Source organism: Melanaphis sacchari, unplaced genomic scaffold (genome assembly GCF_002803265.2).
Source record: "Melanaphis sacchari strain LSU unplaced genomic scaffold, SCAv2.0 Contig25_pilon_pilon, whole genome shotgun sequence".
Classification (NCBI taxonomy): Eukaryota; Metazoa; Arthropoda; class Insecta; order Hemiptera; family Aphididae; genus Melanaphis; species Melanaphis sacchari.
In genome coordinates this window covers 848,058-873,190 of record NW_020271133.1, presented here as the reverse complement: position 1 = coordinate 873,190, position 25,133 = coordinate 848,058, and the positions used below count along the sequence as shown (strand labels likewise).

At 26.8% G+C, this 25,133-nt stretch overlaps 1 protein-coding gene across 4 annotated transcripts; it reads right to left on the bottom strand.

The window, feature by feature from the left end:
- Positions 1 to 180: 180 nt before the first annotated feature.
- On the bottom strand, positions 181 to 9,595 carry LOC112595156 (zinc finger protein 271-like). 4 transcript variants are annotated; one of them, XM_025340254.1, is made up of 3 exons: positions 9,405 to 9,595; positions 1,782 to 1,925; positions 181 to 1,713 (listed from the first exon to the last, which is right to left on the bottom strand). In XM_025340254.1, exon 3 carries the CDS (start codon positions 1,658 to 1,660, stop codon positions 377 to 379), a length of 1,284 nt encoding a protein of 427 aa, XP_025196039.1. In that variant the 5' UTR covers positions 1,661 to 1,713; positions 1,782 to 1,925; positions 9,405 to 9,595; the 3' UTR covers positions 181 to 376. The 4 variants fall into 4 exon arrangements, with proteins under 4 accessions (XP_025196039.1, XP_025196040.1, XP_025196042.1 ...); XM_025340255.1 differs by having other exon boundaries at positions 181 to 1,710; XM_025340257.1 differs by having other exon boundaries at positions 1,782 to 1,922.
- Positions 9,596 to 25,133: the final 15,538 nt, after the last annotated feature.

Genomic DNA, 25,133 nt, shown 5'->3' with positions numbered 1-25,133 from the left:
TTTAACATCATTCATAGTATAATTTTTAATGTCTTTGTTAATAATTATTTATCTGCTAATATTTATTTATAATTTATATACAGTATAATAGTGAACCAATGCTTCCAATCTAAAAAATACATTTTATAAAAATGTTTTTAACATAAATATTTAATATAATATGGTACCATAGTTAAATAAATAAGTCTTAATACATGATGTATACTTAATTTTAAAAACTAGAACATTAAATCAATATACATTTTAATTTATAAGGAATCAGCATAAATTAGAGGGGGCAATTGTCCTCTTGTCCCTTTTTTATCCACCAATGATGTGACTATACTATCAAATAAACATAACTATAGTATTGTTAATATTAAAAATATAACTTTTGTCACTGTTGTGTGTTGGTTAGAGTCGTGATATCTATTACCATGTTTGCTAAAAACGGTTGCTCCGATTGGGTGTGCTTTATTCGCCGGTGCTTCTTCAGAGTACCACTATCACTGAACGATTTTTCGCAAACATCACATGTATACGGTTTCTCACCCGTGTGGGTACGCTTGTGCTTCGTTAGACCACTGCTATCAGCAAATGATTTATCACAGACATCGCATAAGTAAGGTTTCTCACCCGTATGTATCCTGCGGTGCTTCGTCAGGTTACCGTTAATAGCGAACGACTTATCGCATATGTTACATAAATAAGGTTTTTCACCCGTGTGTACCCGGCGATGCTTTGTCAGACTACCACTATCAGCGAACGATTTGTCGCACACCTCACACGGGTACGGTTTTTCGCCAGTGTGCGTCCGCCGGTGCTTAGTAAGACTGGCGCTAACAGCGAACGACTGATCGCACATGTCGCACGCGTATGGTCTTTCACCAGTGTGCGTTCTCCGGTGCTTTGTCAGATTACTGCTTTGAGCGAACGACATGTTACACTCGTCACAGGAATATGGTTTTTCACCGGTGTGCGTACGCCGGTGTTTAATAAGAAAATCATTATCAGTGAATGACTTGAAGCACATGTCACACGGGAATGGTTTATCGGTAATGTGTGTCCTTTGGTGCTTTGTCAGATGACTGCTTTGAGAATATGACTTGTCGCAAACATCACATGAGTACGGCTTCTCGCCGGTATGCGACCGCCGGTGCTTCGTCAGACTACTGCTATCAGCGTACGACTTTTCACATATATTGCAAGGGTACGGTCTTTCACCCGTGTGCCACCGCCAATGTTTCGTCAGACCATCACTATCAGCAAACGATTTATCGCACACGCCACACGGGTAAGGTTTCTCGCCCGTGTGAGTCCGTCGGTGTCGCGTTAAGTGGCTATTATCAGCGAACGCTTTGTCACACATGTCGCACGGGAACGGTTTATCGCCCATGTGCGATCGCCGGTGTTTATTCAGATGTCTGATTTGAGTGAAAGTCATGTCGCAAAATTCACACGAGTGTGGTTTCTCGACCACGTGTGTCCGTCGATGCTTCATCAGATGGGTGTTATCGGCGAACGATTTGTCACAAATATCACATGGGTAAGGCTCCACGCCTGTGTGTGTTCGTCGGTGATTAGTTAGATGGCTGCTTAAAGTGAATGTCATGTTGCAAATGTTGCATGTGAACGGTTTATCGCCTTCGCGCGTTTTTGAACCACCCGGAAGATCACTCATTTTAGTTGTTGGTCCAGCTACTAACGTCGTCACGCGTATTTTATCGGCTTCTACTAAAATATACACCAAAGGTCATCAACTTGATTAATTTTATAGACTAAGTTTATGTTCGAATACATACCAAATTGAATTTATTTTTTGTACAATAACGTAGTAACTAAATAATTTGGGTATTACGAGTTTGAAGACGGCGGTTTGTGATTTGTTGATACATCAGGGTTTCACAGTCAATTGTGAAATTGTGAATCAGCATGTTGTATTCCTGCTAAAAAACAAAATAGAAATAAAAAATGAATAAGACTGACATCATGCCTGGGGAGGTATTGAGCATGGTGATAACATTGTACAAGCATTAATTGTATATATATTTAAAATAAAAGATAGGAGAGAGAACAGTAAAATTGTCGAAGTGGATTGTAATTCGATTTTAATATAATTTAAATAAGAATACACTAAAACGATATCCCATATTATAAGCTTTTATTACTTGGACAGTTGAACAGCATATTGTTTTGTTTCTAAAACATAATATATCGATACGATGATAATGTGAATTAAAAACCACGTATAAAATAATATAAATACATTTTAGTCTTAAAATTCTAAGTTGATTAAATTGAGCTTAATCTAATTTAACTATACGTAGGTACTTAGTGATTATTTGATTAAATATGCGAAACGGTCAGACCAATATTTTTGTTAATATTTTATATTTAATCATTTTAGAAAAGATATGAATATATAATTTTTATTAACCATTGTTTTTCATGATTGTTAAGTTTATATGAAGTGAAAATAAAGTAAATAGCAAAAAATTACATTTAAAACATTTTTAAATCAAGCATTATACAATCGGCTAGTATTTGTTAAACGTGAAAAATTCGGAGTTTTTAATATTTTCATAATTTAAAAAGTTCAAATATGTATTCAAATATTTACTCTTACAAATGTTTTTTTGGAAGAAATCTTTAATTATGCATTAAACACTCATAATTTGAAAATAAATTACACTAATTTATCTACAATACTTAATTTCATATGTCTTCAATTTTCAACAATAAATATCTACAGTTTTTGTTGTGCGTTAGATTAGGTTATCACAGGTAAACAATTTATAATTGTTTTTATTAGACTTACGAGTTACGAGTTAATCATAATTTCAAAATTTAACTGTCTTAATGTATTAACTATAAAAACAATTTAAACTGTGGGTTACTGATATGGATGTGTTAAATTTAAGTTCAATAATATATTGTCTACGAAAAACCATTCTAAGCAGAGACAGCATAGGTTGTCAGCATATATTTAAACAAAGTTTATTTTATGATATGGATGTTAAAGTCAATGATTTTACTTTTAGTATCACAGTAGGTTGATATAATTTTTCTTAGATAATGTAGTATTTAATTATTATAATCATATTACCGTATTAAATTAATTTAAATAACTTAAAATGTAAATACCGTAAAACAGTAAAAATAGGTTAAATAGTATAATTAGATAATATTAAAAAAAAAATTCCATATTGCATTATAATACAATATAAATAAAGGTTCTAAGTTCTCGCAAATAATGTTTTTAAATAATAATAATAATAATAATAATAATAATAATAATAACATTGTTATTCATCATTTAAACTGTAAATAAGTAATTTCCTCTAAATTTGAACTTAAAATGTTTAAAAAAACATTTTTTAAATTTAATGGTTTTAGTATAAAATACTTATTTATGAGGAATATTGTATAAAATTTTCAAAATTTAAGTATAAAAAAAAAGTTTTTATGAATTTCTAACTAAAAAAATAGTTTGTATTTTTTTGCGATTTTGTTCAAATTCCAACTTTAAACATTTGTAAAAAATTTTTGTGACTATATAATATAAGTTCAATATTTTTCATTGTGAAATTAATGATTTATGAAACTTTGTAACCAATTTTCAATCATTATTTCTCTATTCAGTCAATAATTTTTTGTCAACAATTTATAAAGAAAAATCGAAAACTTCTATTTTTTTTTTTTAATACATCAAAAAGAGTCAAAATATTTTGAGAATTATACTATGTGTAGAAAATAATAATTTAAACACATAAAATAACTTATGCATAAAAAATAATAATCTACACGTTAACGTTCATAAAAAATTAATGCAACTTTTTTTTTTATAGGTAAAATTGTAGAAAAACTAGTGATTAATTTTGTATTAAATCTTCAAATTTTGGATATAAAAAGAGATTTATTCCTGAATTTCTGAAAGCAAAATAACTTGAAAATGTTCATGATCTTAAAAAATGCTTTCAAATATTTTTTAGTGTTGAGAATTTATAAAAAAATATTACAACTACATTTTCGATACTTTTTTAGTTTGTAAATGAACAAATTTTGAGGAACTTTGTATTCAAATTAAATCATTTTTACTCAGTTATAAATTTTTAACTGATATTTATAGAAATAAAATAATGAAATCGCTATTGTTTCTTTGCTTCGTAAATATAATATTAATTCAAAATAATTTTGTTAATTTTAACAACTATAGTCATATTAGCAATATCTTCACTTTTTTTTTTTATTTTTATTATTTAATAGGTACTTAAAATTGTATTTCAGCTATTGTAGTCTTTTATAATCTTGTTTATTTTGTTTACTTAATAGTTTATATTTTTAAAAATACCTATTATACATAAAAATTGAAAACAAACAATATAACAACTGTTAACTTATTTCAAAAGTTTGCTAACTTTTTGTGGCAAAACTCATTTTGGAAATTATTTAAATTTTGGCGACTCACAATAATATCAATGACCTTTTTATTTATTTATTTGAGAAAAAGTAACACATGTCTAAAATATTATATTATTTAAACATATAACGCGGCATACTAAAAATATGATCGCGACCCAGAGTTTGAGAACTTTTGATCTAGTACTTTAGGTAGGTACTGTATCTATAATAAGTATACATAGTGTATAAAATAGACTTAGAACCATTAAAAAAATAAAAATAAAATACTAGAATAATAATGAATATTAGTTTTAGTGATTATAAACCTACGATAATAAGAAAACCGTGATGACCATACCAGGAAAAAGAGCTGGCGTTGCTTCCGCGATTCTCTTTTACTTAAAATTACATTAAAAACAAATTGGTTATCTAAAGACTCGAATTTCGTAAGAAAAATAGTATTATTAAATAAGCTTTTAGGTAAAATTTAAAAACAAATTGGATTCGAAAAACTAAAAATGTGTACTAATTTTAATACACAATATGAGTATATTTGCGAAATATTAATTGAAAATACAAACAAACAAAAATCACTATTTTTTATTATAATAAGGGCTTGCATTTGAAAAAAAAAATTGTTATACGTTATTTACAATTAAAACGTTATACAAATTTTGTATTTATCGTTATTCAGAATTAACATTTTTAGCATATTATATAATTTTTTAATTAAATAATTGAAATTAATTTTTTTTTTTAATCATATATAACGTTTTGCGTTATGTTTTGTTTAATGATAATATATATTATATTTTGTTAATCGTTATGTTTTGTTTTGTGTTATTTAATTATTCAAATTTATCGTTTTCTGTTATAATTACGTTTACAAATTTCAATAATTTTTTGTCAAATATAACGTTATTATAACGTTTCAACGTTTGCAAGCTATGATTATAATTAATAAATACATATTATTAATTAAATTGTAAAACCTATAAATCAGATTTCATTTATAAGAAGTTAAAATAATAATAACATTTTGATAACAATGTATATGTATAATTACATTTATTTAATTTTATGTAATATATGTGCTGGTCTTAAAGTGAATCTTATAAGCGGTATCCGCTGTAATAAAAGAAATAAAATCAGATGTTGGAGTTCGGATTAAAATTTTAAGTTTCAAAGTCAGTGTCCTCAAAAACAAACAGTAGACATAGGATCTCAAAGAAAATTGAACAGATGTAACGTTATTAAGAATAAAATAAGTTTAATTTATGAAATAGGGAAACAATTACTATAGTGCCAACAATGGTGTTAAATAAGAAGATAAAAATGGAAATGGATTCAAAATTCTATAAATCTCTAGTAAACAAAGATATTTATTTTAAAATATTTTTTGATATACATACCTTTAATGCAATAGTCAGTTTGTTTTATTAACAAGAGTAAAAGTAAAATTGTAGATTTAAGCTAGACTTCACTGTTAAATTAGATTTCCTTTTTATATAAATATAATATAAACTATGTTCACCTAGAGTAGTATTTTAATATTTTAAGTTCAATTATTCATTTAGAAGAGATATATAATAATTTAATCAAATTTTATATATTACACACACTGCCATCAATTATACAAATATTATACTAAAGACAACAAACTATGTCAATAACAAATTATATAACTAAAGTAGTGTTAAAAAAAATAAGTTAAATTTATTTTTGATAAAATGTTTACAGGTGTATAATGTTGTTTGAATTAAGTGACAAGGTGGACAAATAAATAAACAGGTTTGTGAGTGAAGGTGTCTTAAAACAAGCAATGTTTATTAAATGTCAAATGATTCTAAAAAATGATAGTAGTGTTTGAATTTGTGTTAATTTTAAAGTAGTCATTAATAATTACTATAAAATAAATAAATAATGATATTTATTAAGTTTAAAAAAGTTTAGAATCATCATTTTCCTAATATTGAGAATTTATTTGAAAGTATATAAGTTTTGGATTTGTCAAGAGCATATCAACAACTACTAATCAAAGGAGTATTTTATAATAAAAAAATTATAAGATTTATTTAGATATATATATGTTTGGAGTAGTAAGTTATTTATCAATTCATTACAAATCAGAATAATCAGATATTATTAGAAGAAAATTTATATTTTTAGTTAGATAGTACTTTAATAAATGAAAAAAAATGTAAGCAAAAGAATGATTTGGTATTATATAGTTTAAATCAGTTGAAAAATGCATATTTTTTTTTTTTTTGATAAGAAGTAAAACATTTAAGTAGACATTATTATATTTATTTTATTCCTTAAAAAAATAATTCAGGATTCCATTAAGTCTTTCATATAGGGTCCAATAATCCAGTATATATTTATATACATATATATATATATAGCTTATACAATAACAATTAATTTAGCATTGACACAAAAAAAGAAGTGTTAATAATACATAAAAAAACAAATTACCAAATAATGACTAAATATTAACAGATGAAGGTATTCTTTTAAAATGATAGATATTAGAGGAAGTTAGAAAAGTTAGAAAACCAAATAACAAGTTATTTGAGGGTTAAAAAATATATTCCTTTTATTAGTTTTAAATTTCATGTGTTATTCAATTATTAAAAAAGGATGTCAATTTTCATTGGAGAAAGAGGGATGTGTAGTAGTTTTTTGAAAAGAGTAAATATTTATTGACATAAAATCAGTATAGTGAAAAAGATAGAAATGTATTATATTAGTAGGTTATGCTATTATATTATGATTTAAATGTTTTAATTGTAGTAGAGCCTCTAAAAAAAGATAAAATATTATCTTAAGTATATAATTATATAAGTATTAAAACAATGTTTTAATAAATTAGTGAAAGAAGTTAAATATTAAATTGGGTACTTAGGATGATCCTTAATTTTTTGACAATTAAATTATAATAGTAAGGAGTACATTTTGACAAAGTATGATTGTATGAAAAATGATGAATAGCATTTAAGTAAAAAACAATTAAAAAACAGAAAGTCAGACAGCTTGTTTAAATAGTTAAAATTATATAAAAATATACTTTGTAAATAAAAAAAATAAATAAGATTTGTTACAGTTAAAAAATACTAGACAATACATATAGTAATAGAAATACCATGGTTAACAGCAAATAAATTGTAAGATTTTGTATAAATTATAATCAACTGATTCATCAAATAATATTATTAAATTAAATCATGTATTAAAAATGAAAATAGAAATTTATTGAAAAAAAAAATAAAATCAAATAATAAAATCATGCAATAAAATTTAAATCATCTTAAAAGGACATCACATGCACATGTTTAGTCTTCATCTCATAAAATATGTACAACATATCATATTTGTGTTCAACAGAATCAATTGTGTGTTGTTAACTTATATATCAAAATGTATTGACCTATCGTACATTTTTAACTGAAGCATCTCGTAAACTGTTAATAATTTAAATTTTAAAGTGAGTAATTGCATTTTTAATTTTTAATGTTTTATAGTTATATTTCACTAAATGAAATATTAATAAAAGCCTAAGAAATGCTCTAGATAATATTCTTACTTTTAAGTTTAATTATAATTTATAAGTCAAAAATAGTCTAATATTAAAGCTGACAACACAAAATTGGTTTTATTTCACAGACATTTGCAAAATAGTAAAATTGTAAGTTGTAGATATCACATACAAATGTGGCATTCTTATTAAGGATAAATACAAATAAAGCATGAATATTTGACACCTATGGTATTTATCGAAAGTAGATGTTTGAAACCTATGTAAAAAATTTTGACAGTGATTTTTCATATTTATTTTAATATTATTACAGTATAATTCAATATTTATAACTAGCTAGTAACATTGAATAAAAATTATGTAGGTAATATAAATATATAAATAGAATAGGCACTAATCAGTAACTGTTATAAAATTGTTGTCTTAGCAAGAAAATTGGAAAATTATTGTTTTATTTAAATAGTTTTATTAACAACTATGAATGTAGACTAAAAACATATTTCTCCTATGATAATAAGATTCTTTGTATTTAAATATTTTTTTTTTTTTATCTTGTTCCAAGTAAATAAATTAATACTTTGTTATTAATAAATAAATATACACCTAAATTGTATATATAATAAAAATATGATTTTTTTTACTAAGTAATTGATATTTACTATAATATATGTTTTTTAATTTTTGTTGCAATTGTTATTGCACAGTTTTTCTTTAGGAATAACTAGTAATATTAAATTTGAATGTAATAATCTATTAAGGTCCGTATTCACTATAATGGTAGCGGTAAAATAAAACTGGGTATTCGTTTGGCATGCGTGACCTACCGGGCTGATAATTAATTTAAAAACATACAAATAAAAAATTATATAATATTAGGTTATTTTATTATTACAGATTATGGATTACATTCAATATCAGTCAAAATTAATTTAAAAACAGTCAAATTATAAATTATATAATTAGGTTATTTTATTATTACAGAATATCAGTACACAATCCATGTATCAGTTCCATGCATTTTTCGTAGGATTTTAGTTTTTAATACTCCCCATGAACATTCAATTGCATGTGTATGAGCTACAGTAGTTGGATCAACAACATTTTTTAAATGGTTTACTGTTTTATGATCATTGATCATAGCCTATATTTTTTAAACAAGAATATACTCTCCATTCATATAATATAGATAATTGTCTTGGTAGGTCACACACTAAACTCAGTAATACAGGTAGGTCACATACTAAACGAATACCTAAAACTGTTTTGTTAAAATGCAATGTAGTTGATACAATTTACCACTACTTTTATTATCATTACAGTGTGTGTGTGTGTGTGTGTGTCATTAATAATAAAACGAATATGAAATGTAAAAGTACACGTAGTGTCAAAAGTTTACTGGCAGACTGTAGTAAACACTATTAGGTGTCATATTATGCAATATTTCATTTCAGATAAATAATAAATGTTTTTTTAATAATATAGGTACCTGAATGGTTGAGTACATTTGAAACAGTTTAAGTATTCAAGAGACTTGGATAATGACATATGGTCGATGGAAAGTCACCAACAAGTAAGCTAAGTTCCGTTGAGATTCGGCAACGAAAAGTATAAAACAATTAAATATTATTAATTACCATTAAATGTAATTTATTGTATTAGAATTTAAAACATCATGGTTTGTTTTTTGCATTTTGTTAAAACATTTATAACATTTTAAAAAGCAGATAATATAGTGATTGTGTTAATGATAGTGTATTATCAGTAACGTCAGTTGTAATATTGTTGTTGATACCTTTACAGTGAATAACCTAAAAGGACATTATCGGTAGTTGGGTATCTAAACAGTAAACTCGTGAAATATTATGTTCCCGCATTCTTTTAAAACAAAACGGACACCAATTTATTATTATAAATACATGTGTCCGATGTACATCGTTAAGTCGTAAGAACGTAGCATTATTTTTATACCTTATATCTATCTAACTTATATAAGCTTATCTTATACAGTACCTATTGAGCTGGTGTAAATGATATAACAATTTTAATGATTTAGATGGTTTCATTAGTTAATATAGGTAAGTAACTAAATACCAATAAGTATTAAATTTCCACTAACACAAAGACGTCAAAATTCAAGAATTCCTACATTACTATTCTTGAAATCTCGATCTGAAAATGTTCATAGATTCACTGTTTACTTCTAAAGGCTCGCTTTATTAGGTGCAATATTCATATAGGTAGGTACATCCGCTTCAGCGTAGATTAAAATGGCGCCGTCCTCACGACCTCCTTTGTTAAATACACATACATCTATGTATATAACATATAGGTAACAGTTAAAACTTTTATCGTAATTATTATTATAAAAATTGTCTATTAGCTCTACGTTGTGGTTATGATTTATATTTACTAATTGGCATAACCGACTTTACTGTAAGTATATTACCTATACTGGCTACTGTTATTTTCTTTAATTTTCACAATTTATTTTTATTCTTGTCCTCGTTATTATTATTATTTAATTATCACGTAGGTACAAAAATTTTAAATGTTGTATCATTGTAAACATCCTTAGGACCGTAGATGTAAATATTATGTGGATTATCATTAATAATAAAAAAAAAAATAGATAAAACATTTCCAAAATAAAATATAATATTACCATTGATAAATATACCTAAATATTGTATAATAATATTACCATAGATTATTGACTGGATGACTGATAGGTATACTACTGTATATTAGAAAATATGTTTTTAAAATCAGAAAATGTATTTAAAAGTTATTTAAGTGCACACCTACTTATCAAAAATGTATTTATGTACCTATAAAGTTTCATTATAAAACTATAAAATTTCGAAAGATTTCCTGACATTGCCTCTTAGAAATGTCTGAAATTTAATATTATTAGCTATAGGTAAGTACTTAATATTGGTAAAAACTAAAAATAACTTTGTTTTAAAATCGTATTAAAATAACTTTCAAGTTAATGGACACAAAAAAAAAAGATGCGTTTTTAATAGTCTACTTTTTCATCTAGACAATTGTATACATATAAGTATATAACACAATCCTAACTTAACCACAAATAGAAGCAATAAATAAAATAATACAATTTTAAAAATAAACAGATTTATGTCAACCATAATTTTGAAATTAAGTACTAGAAAATTATAAATTAAAAAGGTAAGTAAGTGGGCACCGCTCTGCAGTACATTAGGTGTTGAATGGATCACTATTATGGGTATGTTAAATTTAAATTCAATAATGAATCATTGTATATGAAAAACTATTTTGATCGGAAACACTTTGTCAGCTTATATTTTACTGAGTATTTTTTGAAATGTATATTTTTTTAATTTTTTTTTTTTTTTTTATATAGCTATTAAAGCCATTTATTTTACTTTTATGTTTTAGATTTTATAATTTTAGTATGAACTACTTATGCGAAACCTTGTATTATATTTTGAAAATTACCACATATAGAAAATAATAATACAAATATTTGATGACAATTTTAAGTTTCTGCAGTTATTCGTTTTTGAATTTTAACCATAGAACTTAATATAAGATCTGTGTAGAAGTAGTACCTATACTAGTAGTAAGTCTATGGTTCTAACAAAATAAAGAAATCAATTTAGTCAAAATGCAGTAATTTAGCGTAAAATTATTGTTTATAAATTATCGTGTTTACAAACATACATACACACACACACATACACACAAACCATACTTTATTGAAAAATCAATATATTTATCGCTCTGCTTAAAATTTAAAACAAAAATTTAAATAATATGTACATTAGTCACAGATAGCTAATAATTACTGTTGTACAAATGTATTTAAAAAATAATAATAATAAAATAATAATGATTTTTAAAATGAATGGTTTTTATAAAGTAAGATTTAATTCTATCTATAGGCAAGGGCATAGCTAGTGGAGGCAAGGTTTGCAATTGTCTTCCTTAATAGTTATTCATAGTTAACAAATACATTGTATTTTAACGAAATTTTAAATTGAGAAAGGAATGTTTGTGAATTTACTACTGCACGTTAAACATGTCTTGATTATTGGTTTGTTACTCCTCCCCGATGGAATTTCTAGTTACATTGAACTTTTTTTTTTTACTTTGTAAATACTATTTTTGATATTAAACAAAGCTTCAAAAATCGTGGCACCAATTAGTGACCGGAGTAAAAATATAGGTACATATAATGAATTTACTTCGAATTGCTAAAAATTGAGAGGGTTAAATTTTAAATTGTCACGTATTAAGACACCTACAGGTATGACCAAAATTTTACTTCTAATTATCGATATTTTCAAACTGTTGAGATTTCACACTATACTATAATATATACTAATTAGATAGACTAACAATCATCAAATTTATTCAAATTAAACAAATCCAATACAATGACCTACATTTGATGCCCACTTTTTACACATATTATTTTATTGATCCTATATCAAATATTGTTATTTTCACTAATAACCAATATCATTCTCATTATCAGATCATAAAAAAAAATTTAATTATGTATATATGTAAAAATGTATAAGACTTGTAAAAACATGTGATATGTTTAAGCTTAAAATATTTTAAGCATGATAAATAAAAAAATAAATATATTATTTAAATGATTCGAACTATTAACAAATTTGTAAGAATTTTATCTATATTTAATCGTCAGTTTTTTACGATATTTTAATTTTTAAGCGAGTTATGATCATAATTTAGTATATTTAGCATATATTTGCATTATTATTATTCAAGAGTAGGTACTTCATAGCCATTTTCTTTGAAGTCTCCTCGGTGGTTTATTAGGGATGGTGACATTTTAAATTATTATAGTTTAAAAATGCTCATAAAAATCGATATTCAAGCATAAATTACATTTTTATCTATAAGTTGTTTGCCCTCTCTATATTTTGAACACCTAAGTCATTCAGTATTCAGTAGTTGAAAGTTTTTCATAAGTCTCAATAACTCCAAATTATTTATAGTTTAAATTCCTATTATAGTAAATATTTACATGGTAGGTAGAAAATATGTTCACCAAAAATATTCTATTTAATAGTTATTAATTATTATAATAGTTTATTTACATCATAAATAATTAATGACTATATTGTTATTACATTTTGAGTTAATAATATACACTGTTTACAATGGTTTAAAATTAATCTAAATATTTTGAAAATATCATTGTGTAATTTGTGTATAGTATGGTAATATAATAATATACTTACTTAAACATTTTAATAAGATGTTATGTTAGAAACCATAGTCAACTTAAAGCATATTTTACAATATTTCAGTTACCTGAAATTTTGAATTTTGGGAATTTCGGGATACATTATAGGGTACAAAATTTTTTGAAAATTTCAAATAAAAAAAAGGGTATCGTGGGTATGTTTGATTAGTAACGTCACTGACAAGTATATTATCTAAATAGAGGAGTCAATATAAATTTATAAATATAACTAATTAATAATACATATAGTGTAACCTATTATATATTATATATATTATATTCTTTATACTTTAGTATTTAATTCACATAACCCGTAACATTAAATTATTAAAAACATTTCATAGTGCGAACTTCTTTAACTCTCAGGCATTAACATCATAATATAATGTGTAGTGTTTAGTATAATTAATAGTGTTACATTACATTGTTGAAGGTGATTAAAAATTTTAATAACAACTATCTGAGTTAAATTCATTAAAATGAAAATCACGAGTCTAAAGTTTAAAGTCAACAAACAATACTATCAATAAATTAATAGTATAAACGATAATAATAATTTTAAAATATAGATTATACATTATACATTGGTATAGTTAGGTACCTACACTTTATTGTGATACACACACACACACACACACACACACACACACACACATATATATATATACAATATACATAGGTAACAGTCAACTGAATAATGATTACGAAATAGGTCAAATTAATACAAAAAAAAAAAAAATTATTAAAACCCACACGGTTTTTATCAGTTATATATACTTGCAAGACACTTAACTGTAGTAGGTACGCGTACAGTTGTGGAGTTAAAAAATTAACTTTGAAACTAGTTAACGCTCATTGCCCTCTGCTGAATATCTTAAAAATTGAGCATAATAATATACCTGTCGGTATACAATAAAAGAACGGTTTTCTGTGCACCGTCGAAATTTAACAAAGAATTGCGTTCATAACCGAGTAAACGAATCAGCCGCACTACAGCAGAAGGTGTGTAGAGCTACTATTGGTAAAATAATATGTATAATATTATAATAGATATCTATACCTACGCATTATTCCGCGAAATGTGCGTACAGTAATTTAATTTTTTTTTTTTCTTGAAACCGCATATAATTTCGGCAAAAATTGTACACGAATATTGAAGTATAATATATTATATTATTATACACACGTCTTTCGAAATATTTTACACGCAATAGCCACTGAATTTACTTACGCCGTTGAGGTACGTATATTTAATATTATGTACATACTCACACATACACGAGCAGGCGGCTAGTCTAGTGCGGGTGCCTATTTACGCGCGTATATAAACAAAATAATTTATAATATATTTTATAATATATGTAATAGTAATAGTGAGGGACGGTAGCCGGGTTCGTTGTATACAATATTAGGTACGAATATTGAAAAAATACAAGACAGCTGAACGAAAATCGATTATATTTCCCTTTTATGTACATTTTTGTGCGTACTCGAGAGGACGTGTGCAGAGCCGAGGGGGAAAAAAGGAGGATTCTTTACCAGATTTCGTCCTTTTCTATATCCGATTGCAACCCCCTCCCCTTATCCCTTCTACCAACCCTATATGTATATACTAGTTAACCGGACTACCGCCACACACAACCCGTCGCCCATTCGTGATATCTTCTTGTGCACGTATATATGTATTTGTGTGTATGTGTGTGTGTGTATGAATGCTTTGGAAAACTGCTGTTGCTGCTGCTGCTACTGCTGCTGCTGCTGCTGCTATAGAGACTGTCGCCTCTCCTCAGTGGACCGTGTCATCTATAAAGCTTTGGTGCGTCCACCGCAAGTCATTACATCCGCCAGACCGGAACTAGGATTTTTACCCACCCAACATCAATGCGACCGGAACTTCCGGGATTTCGTTCATCGGGTCCTTTTTATTGACCTTTTTGTTGACCCGATCCATAAAAACGTCCATGTCATTTTCGACTGAATTCACCCGAAATGTGTGTATATATCTATGTATAATCTATATAATATTATGTGTATCTATCTATAACGCATTTTATGAAATGTACTTTATAATAGGGTGTTCAATATGTATAGACTACTATTTTTGTTAGTCGCTAATGAAAATTTTTGAATTTTTTATTGTATATATTGTTTGAAAATTTAAGAAAATATTTTTAAAAATATAATCAGGTATTTAACGAGGTGGAAAGATTATTTGCAACCTTTTTTTTTATTGGCATTTATAGAAAAAAAAATATCAAAATATCAAATGTCTATATATAGCTCAAAAGTTTTCAAAATATTCTGAAAATAGTATTATGTATAGAAAATTCTAATAAAAACATACAGTGAGCATGTCAAATATCTACCGGAATTAGTTTTTGAATTACAAAAAATAAGAAAATCGATGTTTTCGAAAACTTTTTATCGATATTTGTCATTTATAGAAAAAAAAAAAATTTAAAATGTCTATAAGAAGCTCAACAAGAATCAAAATATTTATAAGACTTAAATATTGAATAAGTACAAATGTACAATGATCCTCATAAATGCTTCATTAGTTCATGTATAATGAAAAATCGTTTCAACAAAAAATATTTTCTATAGACATTTTTTAAAGTTGAAATTTGAATTAAATTGGATAGTTAAACAAAGATTTTGTTGTAATTCAACAATAATAACCGCGGATACTTGAAATTTTTATATATATCTATATTATTGTATTTTATATACATATTGATATTTTAAAAATATTTAAATTAATTGTATGGAATATGATTAATTAATAATTATATACCTCGAACCTGTTCATATACCGTTCTGCAATAAGTCACTTAAACATGAATAGCAATAATATAATATTATTATTATATTATATGATGAGTATTAAACTAAAAGGTAACTTGATAAATACAATATTTTTGGTAAATATTAATTTATTTATATTATCGATATTTAAATAAATTACTATTTGTAATAGTAATATAAATTTATCATAAAATATTTTAAGTAGGTAAATTAGGCCGATTTTCATATTTTTTTACGATTATTTATGATTTTGTATTATTACCACAAATATTTACAAATAATTGACTTTTTTAGTTGGTATAGGAAGTATTTATATCATACATTTGTGTTCAATTTCAATTTTCCATTATGTATTGAAAAAGTCGTCTTGTATATTTTTATTATATAATAATAAACCAAAAAAGGTTTTCCAATAAAAATCCAATACTATTGTTAAACCAATATGTATTTATTGCTCAGTTACAAATAATAGAGAAAAGTTATACTTTAGTCTAAAATAATATACATACCAGAATAAATTCTTGCGATTTTTTTGTTTTCAAGTCGAGGTCTGTATATACTTATACACATTATTTTCTACCGGTGATATATTTATTTATTTTTGAATTTGTTGATATTTATAATATGATTTATGAACATGGCTTATATCAAAATGATAGACATAGTGTTATAATATAATATTAATCACAGGACTCACTTTGTGGTTTTTTATGGGCATTTAAGTGATTCACATCACTACATCATTAATATATAATATTTTATATCTTGCCGGGATGCATAAAAAAAATGATTAATTTAATGGAATAAAATAGGTAATATTTAAGAGACCATAAGCTCACTATTGTTGATTCATTAAATATCTAATAATTGTTAAAGCAACCCAGCAATAATATGCCTAAAAACGTACAAAAAAGTATGATTTGAGACAATAAAAAATATAATAATAATAATAATAACTTTGCCACTATACGTACGTAGTATAGAATTTGAGCAAGTGCATAAACAAAATCAATACAGAAGTCTAATAATTTTTTTTAATCTGATTACAAATAAGAATACAGCAATACTTTGGTTAAAATAATTATTATCATTTATGCAAGAAATTATTTTTTTTAAAGAGACACATTAATCACATAAATGAAAATAAAATTAATTTCATGAATTTACTGTATACTTATTTTATCAAGGATAATAAAAAAATTGTTTAGATAGGTATATTGTTATGTATCATTCAAAGTTCGTTATTAGAATCATTCCTGGTATTTTTGAATTTAATAAACATATACTTGACTTACTTAGTTTTTATATCCAGTAAAAATATTTATCAAGTTTTTATGCTATTGAATACGCCATTTTCTCTATGCATTTTTAAAGTACTTTGCGTATATACGTATAATATTATATTGTGCTATATTGTTCTACGAAGACCTCCATCTATAATATACGTCATGTATTGCCATTCTTTTAACTGCATAAATTATTGTTCTAACTCGCAGTCTTCTATATTTATTTTTATTAATCTACACTCAGCGACAGCGAAGAGTTTGTATAATGTAACTGAACATTTTTTGTACAGTTAAGAACATTACATATAAAAACAAAAATTAGTTTTTCCGTTATTTTAATGCGAACAAGTGATTTAATAGTGAATTTAATGTGTATCATTATGGAAATGCAATATAATATGTATATACCTATAGGTAATATTATGTATACAACCGAAGCGGAAAAACATTTTGTATAGACATACACAACCGAGGTAGGTAGAGTTATTAAAATATTAATATCCTAAAAAGACTCGTTTTTCTTTATTCTATTGCCATCATTTGGAATATAAAATTGTAAAGCGTAAATAATACTTTTATTTTAAATATGTCGAAAAACGTTATTCGAGTTTTATCCTGAAGGTGAATTACGATATTTTTTGATTGGTATTTATTATATATATATTATGTATGTCTACATGAAACAAATATACTATAATTTTGGGAATATCCCGAGTGCGTACAATTTTTAATTTTTACCTTTTTCATAGCCCGAGTGCGTTCGCAATCTTGTTGACAAATTGTATTGAATAGCCTGTGTGTGTCCTTAGTCTACAGACCACATGCAAGAAAATTTCTTACATCGAAGACAATATGAATCAATTTCAAAATAATAAAATATCAAGACTAGATTTTGTCAAAAGAATGGCATTATAGCCTATATAGAATATAAATATACTGAAAAAAAATTAATGAAATTTTACTTAAATAAAAAAAAAAAAAAAAACATTTAAAATAATAAAATAATTAGTACGCTCGCCCAAATTCAAGGGTGGAAGCTAAAATAAAAGATATTATCATAATTAAGTAATAAAAAATATTTTTGAGGTGTAAGCCAGTTCACTTCCTTTTGGTGTAACCCGGGTAACTTTAAATGAACTGGTACGCACTAGGGCTATGTCAAAAATATGACTTTTTTCTTGGGACGCACTCGGAACATTAAAAAAGGGACTTTTCGGGACGCACTCGGGAAACTCCCATAATTTTATTTGTACGAATACAGGATATACAGGTAGTAATTAGTAAGTACAAGGATGTTCGCATAGTGGAGGGCTAGTTGGGTCATTACCATTCTTGGAATTTTATTAATTGTTTAATATAATGTAGAGTATAATGTTATTTAATGGCATGCATAATAGTTAAACGACATAGTATAAAGTTCATACAATATTTCTGAATATTTATTAAAATAATAAAGATTTTTAATTTTAATAGCTTGTATAGGTAAAACTCAATATTTACTAATTATTTACCTATTGAATTGAATTTTAATTTTGCACCGAATGAAATATTAATGATTATTCTTCCGACACGCTTGAGTCAGTACCTATCTACTAATTTCATATAGTTTAATAATATATATATATATGTGAGTATGCGCCATTTTTAAAACTCGATAATTTTTCATAGATAAATATTTTTAATGACAATAGGATTTTATGTTAATGCATTATAGCAGTTATGCCGCGCAGTGATAAAATAATGTTAGATGGTAACATAAATTTTTAATGGTTTTTGTTCACATATCAGCGGTACTTCTAAATTCTGATACCTGTGTAGCAGTCTAGTTCGACGATTTATTTTTGCCGTTGATGGCAAATGCGATCAAATGGAAAACATCATTAATATGGTACATATTGTACATATTGTACATATTAATATATTATAACACTTAGATATCTAAAAATACTATTTTTTCACTTTCATTACTTTTAACATATATTCAGGAGTAAATAGTATTTAAATTTATTTTATAAATTCATTTTAGTTAAATTATAATTAAATAGACATTAAACGTCTTTAGAGTATAATTATTATATATACCCGTACAGCTGGCCGATGGAATAACAGTTAATAATTATTCAAGGTAAATTATAGTTTATATTATTATATATTTAAATTTATTATGGCCAAATGAAACAAATCATTAAAAAGAAAATTATCTTACTTGTTAGTTGTAATACATTACGGAGTAGCCAGTACCTCTTAATTAGAAAAAAAGAATCCCGTGCCAAAAAATAACTAAGCAAACAATCTAAAATTTATAATTTAATATAGTATTTCTTTTTGACATAATGGTCATTTTATACTTTATGCACTTTATAGATAAAACTTGAATTAATTTAATTTAAAATTTAAATAAAACAAACAATCAATAAGCACTAAAATAAACAACTATTTTATAGGTATACTTCTATGTATCATGTATGAATAATTATGCAAAATTATAGTTAATATTATGCGCATAATAATTTACTGTTATTTTAATAATTATTAACCGTATTCGATAGCCCCTAATTACTGTCCTTTCATAACGTGTTACCTAAAACGAATATTAATTTATAAATAAAACACCGAAAATTGTTTGATTTATTATATACCTATTATAAGCTATACTAATTTCACAAGATATAATAAACTGCATTGAAAAAAGAAATTTATAATGAAAACCTTTTTATTTTCAGCAGACAATAGTGACTACAATATGGCTTATAAATTCTGGAACATAATGTTTATTATTATGATGAAATATGAGCAATATTTTATTTTTGCATGGTCTAAATATAACTTTATCAAGATGTTTGCATACTACATAATCTCCGGTTGAACGAAATCAGTAAAATTTTGCATAAATTTACATGCCATATCTTGAACACAAAACATACTATTTTGCACATCTGTTGTATAATATATGAGTACCTATAATGTTTTAAGTATTAATTATAATAATTAATTGTTGTTTTTTTTTTTTTTTTTTTTGAGCTTTTAAAATTATATTGGTATTTTTAAATTGTTAATTGTTCTCGATGAACTCGTACAACAGGACACAAAATATTAAAATCGTATAGCACTATTACAATAATATTAATAATAAAAATAATAATAGTGTAATCATTTTTGAGTTTTTTATTTTTGAAGATTATACTATAAAGTGCTATAGGATTTGCAGTTTAGTTATATGCGAAACTGTTATTCGAAGCTGTTGTACTACTGCATCGGAAATAATATATTACACACGTGCACTCGCATACAGCGCGCGCATATACAGTAATACCTACTACTCGTATACACATTACACATTGTCAGCGAATATACAGCAACTAGGGGATTTCACTAGATGAACCGGATATCCGGCATTTGCTGCCTATATAGGATATGACACTTCCTGCCTCTTTCCACTAGCGCCTTGCCTGTAATTAATTCTGCGCCTATATACTGCTGGCGTGGACCATGCTACCGTAGTTGTAAAAATAAAAAAACTATACACGCGTATTACGCATCGCAGAACATAATAAATATACAGTACCTGACGGTAGATATATGTATAATATAGTAAGGTTTATGTACATATTGAGCCAAAACATTTCAGTTACAATACGATAAACGTTGCAACGTTTCATAAAAATCATTCCAGTGCTTAATCTGATTTGAAATAAACAAATACCTTAACTCGCGATCCTAAAAAGTCAATATATTTTTAAGATTCTAAAATAATAATTGTTAATGAATATTGTGTAATTGATTCTTAAATGTTATTAACTATCATAATACTCGTCTATAAATTATAATATAATAAATTGATAAGTTTAAACCACAATTAATATGGATTTATTTATAACGCTTATATATATTTTCTAATAAAATAAAATAAATTAACAATAGGATAACAAATACAGTAAAACTTAGTGCATTAAGTAGGTGTCAACTTACTATAGATTTTGTAGTATTATTTATGACCATCTAAAACAATTATTATAGGTATGGTATTTTTAAAATTTTTTTTCGCAGTTATTTGTAATTTATTGAAATGTTTTTTTTTTATAACGTTTAATGATGGTCGATAGATGTTCGACGTTCTGTTTAATAATATAAATTTGACATTTTATATTATTATGTTACCGCAGCAGTAATGTATTTAAGTGACAAAATTATAATTAACAAAATACATTAGGTACTATTAAATAAAAATTAAATAATTTTTATAATATTATCAACCTATTTAGTGAATTTATTTTATGAGATATTTCTTAGAGTTTTTTCCCCTTTCTTGTATTATACCTTTAATATGCCTCTGTTGTCATAGTTATTGGTGCTTGTGGTTACGTGTTGTCGACACAACGAATTAAACAAACATCGCGTGGTCCATCACGAAACAGCACTGCAATCGTCGTATTATAAGCACACATTATAATAATTTCTGCGGTGAAATGTTTCGTAATTAAATTCCTGCGTAAGCCTAAAACTATAAATTTGCCGTGCGGCCATCCTTGATATTTATTAAGGAGAGGAGGGTCTTATTACCGGCCTTTCACGCTATATACGTATTACGGTTTCACCCTTGTTGGTGAACCGGGGTAAAGGGCCGGGTGGGAAGTGCGTGAGAGAGAGAAGGACAGAGTTTAAATGAGGGGGGCAGACAGACAGAGAGAGAGAAAATGTTTCCCGCTATAAATTTATCGTGGCCCGGGACAAATGGGGAAATAAGTTTCCGGACACTGACACCGGATGGAGGGACTTTCGCTAAATCGTCCGGCCATTATTATTCTCCGTTTCGATTAACTTCGGAGGAACTAAAAAAAAAGAAAAAAGAAAAATATAATGAAAATATAATAAAAAAAAAGGTTGTACACATTTATAAATAATGTCAAATTTTCGATTTTGTTGAGATATTATATGGTATATAATATGCACGCACGTGAGTACGTAACACGCGCGTGTTTGCCGCGATTACCTATAGGCTATATTACGTATATATAATATAAACAATATTATGTATCTATTTTCAGTACATTACAACGGTATTATATGATTTTATTCTTTAAACACTAATTGTACCGTACACAATTTATTTATTAAAGGTGGCATATGATGCACCTAACCGTATACAAAACGCGTGAAATTGAAATGTTTACAAAAACTATTTATAATGTGATAATTGATTTAAGCGATGTGTAAAAAAAAAAAAAAAACAAACAAATACAATCACTGCGGGTGGTACTTCGCAATGGGCATTACCATAATTCACGAGCAATACACATACACATATATACATATTAAATGGAATGAAAGGACTTGGGTTGTTCGCCCTCTCATATTTTTTATTCGTGTTAGAAGATAAAGGGGAGAATAAAAACCGAGGTGATTATGTTAATTTCTGTTTTGGTTATACATGGTTTGTGAAAATTATATTATGTATGTATACACTCCAGTAGTGACCAAATAAAAGTGATACAACAAAAGCTTTTTGAACTATTCACGAAAACATTTTTTTAAATGCAATTTTATCGCACATTCCATTATGCTATTATTATTATTATTATTATTTTATCTACATACATATCCTTTTTAATTATTAAAATTCTAAGGGCGGGGTAGGTGTACATCTTAATGGGTTGTTTGAAGCATTGCATAGATAATATCTGTCTTAATGTATTTGAATAATTGATCATAGTTTGTTTTTTATGTTTAATAAATAGATGCCTTCACAGGTGGAAAGTGGAAAAGGATGCATTTACTTCGTAGCACTACACCTCTCTAGAAAAGGGCCACACACGAGTACCTACAAAATTACTCGTTATAATACTTTTCTCGGCAGTTAATCACTTTAAATTAACTTTATAAAATAATATAAAAAGTTCAACGTACAACTCAAGATGATTATTAATTTGTATTTTAAATTCAAACATAAATTACTGTGACGTACTGACGTCAAAGTAGGTTAGTAGGTATATGATTTTAATGTAAAATATATGATAATAGTACTAGAATATTTTACTAATATTATCCATAGTAATAAGAATAATGCAACCGTTGAAACTATAGTTTCTATAGAACTGTTCACATTACGATTAAAGTATGTTGTAATGTCGAACATTTTATCAAACGTGAAATGCTCAAAAAATTCACAACATTTAAATGTAAACGGTATGAATGTATGATTATAGTACTATTAAATCATATAATATAATGTATATGTATTTAGGTTTTGGTCTATTTTTTTTTTCAATCTCCCGATACCTGACAGTCCTATATTTCTTTAATTTATTAGTGTGTACGTATACACTGCATGAGTTCGGAATCCTTATTAGATTTATTTAAAACGACCGGACTTAAACAATCAATAATGTTACCAGTAAATTATTTTTTATAGTGTAGGAAGTGTGATTTGTTCATCACGCGGTACACTTGTTTTGACAACACGTGTACGTTAACTAATAAATAATAAACTATTATCGTATTTTTATTTTGGTATATTGTAATAATATAGGTATACAAACAACAAACACATGACCTAATTATCATATAATAATGTTGTGTCCATCATCTCAGTCGTTTCGTCTATATCGCGCGGATTTCGTCACCAAACACGTCTAAGCATGTTATACAAAAAGTAGTTCTCAACGCCCCAACAGTCCAGCAGTCGGCTTACGGAAAGTTATAGTTGAGATAACATTATTGATGAAGTTATACCGATACTTTTTATGAAGTAAATTAGAACTGAAACTGGCGTTGTATTAACTAACATAGACGAATTAAACCAAGTGGTTACTATTAACTACATAGCGTAGTCAAATTAACACTCCTTCATCCTTAGGCGAAATTTAACGCTCGAATGTGCACGGAATTGACTTATTCGGTGGTTAAAACCACTCCACAGTTTTATGTGTGTACGTCTGTACCTACGAGACATAGGTACCTATACGTGCGTACGTATATAGTTGGGCTGTTGGGCATAATATAACGAATAGTTATAATAGTGTAGGCGCATACCTACGGTATTAATATTGCAGGTAGCTAGGTTAGGCGCGTCTTATAATAATGTGTATCAGCTGTTTGTGCTCCGTTTGAATAACAATAATGATTGGGCAAAACACACTCGGCCATTTATATGTAATATTATATTATGTAATATTAATATGCTGTTGCGCGCGCGCGCGTGTGTGTGCGTACGCGTACTTATAGGTATGGTGGTCGTGTAACCACTGCGGGTATATAACAATAATAATAATAATTATAATCATCATAATATTATAATACATACAGTCGCAGGTGTATACATAGATATGTGTGTGCTTGTGTGTTGTGTACGCATATAATATTATTATTTTTCGTGTACAGACGGTGTCCGTAGTCCGAGCATGTGTCGAAGGTTGTCGGTGGCGGTGGTTCATTAGATGATACAAACATATTGTGACTAATAGCCATGTTATTACGCGAGTGAGTGTGTGTGTGTGTGTGTCTGTGTACGAGTGTGTATATCGACATGTTATTAGTATTAATTTCTTCTCCCGTTTCGTGTGCGTTCACGCCACCATCGCCACCGCAGCGGGGCGTTACCCGCAGGGTTTTCCGCGTTTCCGCCGTAGACTCGAGTGTACAAGACGCGCGCGCACACACACACTCGCGCATTTACATTCATAAACGAACATGTATGCGTGCACATTATACATTTATACACAAACACTTAAATATTATACTTATATAGCCGGTGAGCTCTTCACGTCTTCGTCCGACGGCGGCGGTAGCGGCGTGTCTTGCGCGCGTATGACATCTGTTTACCGGTGCCGTATACATATAGGTGCGTGTGTTCCAGTGTACACGC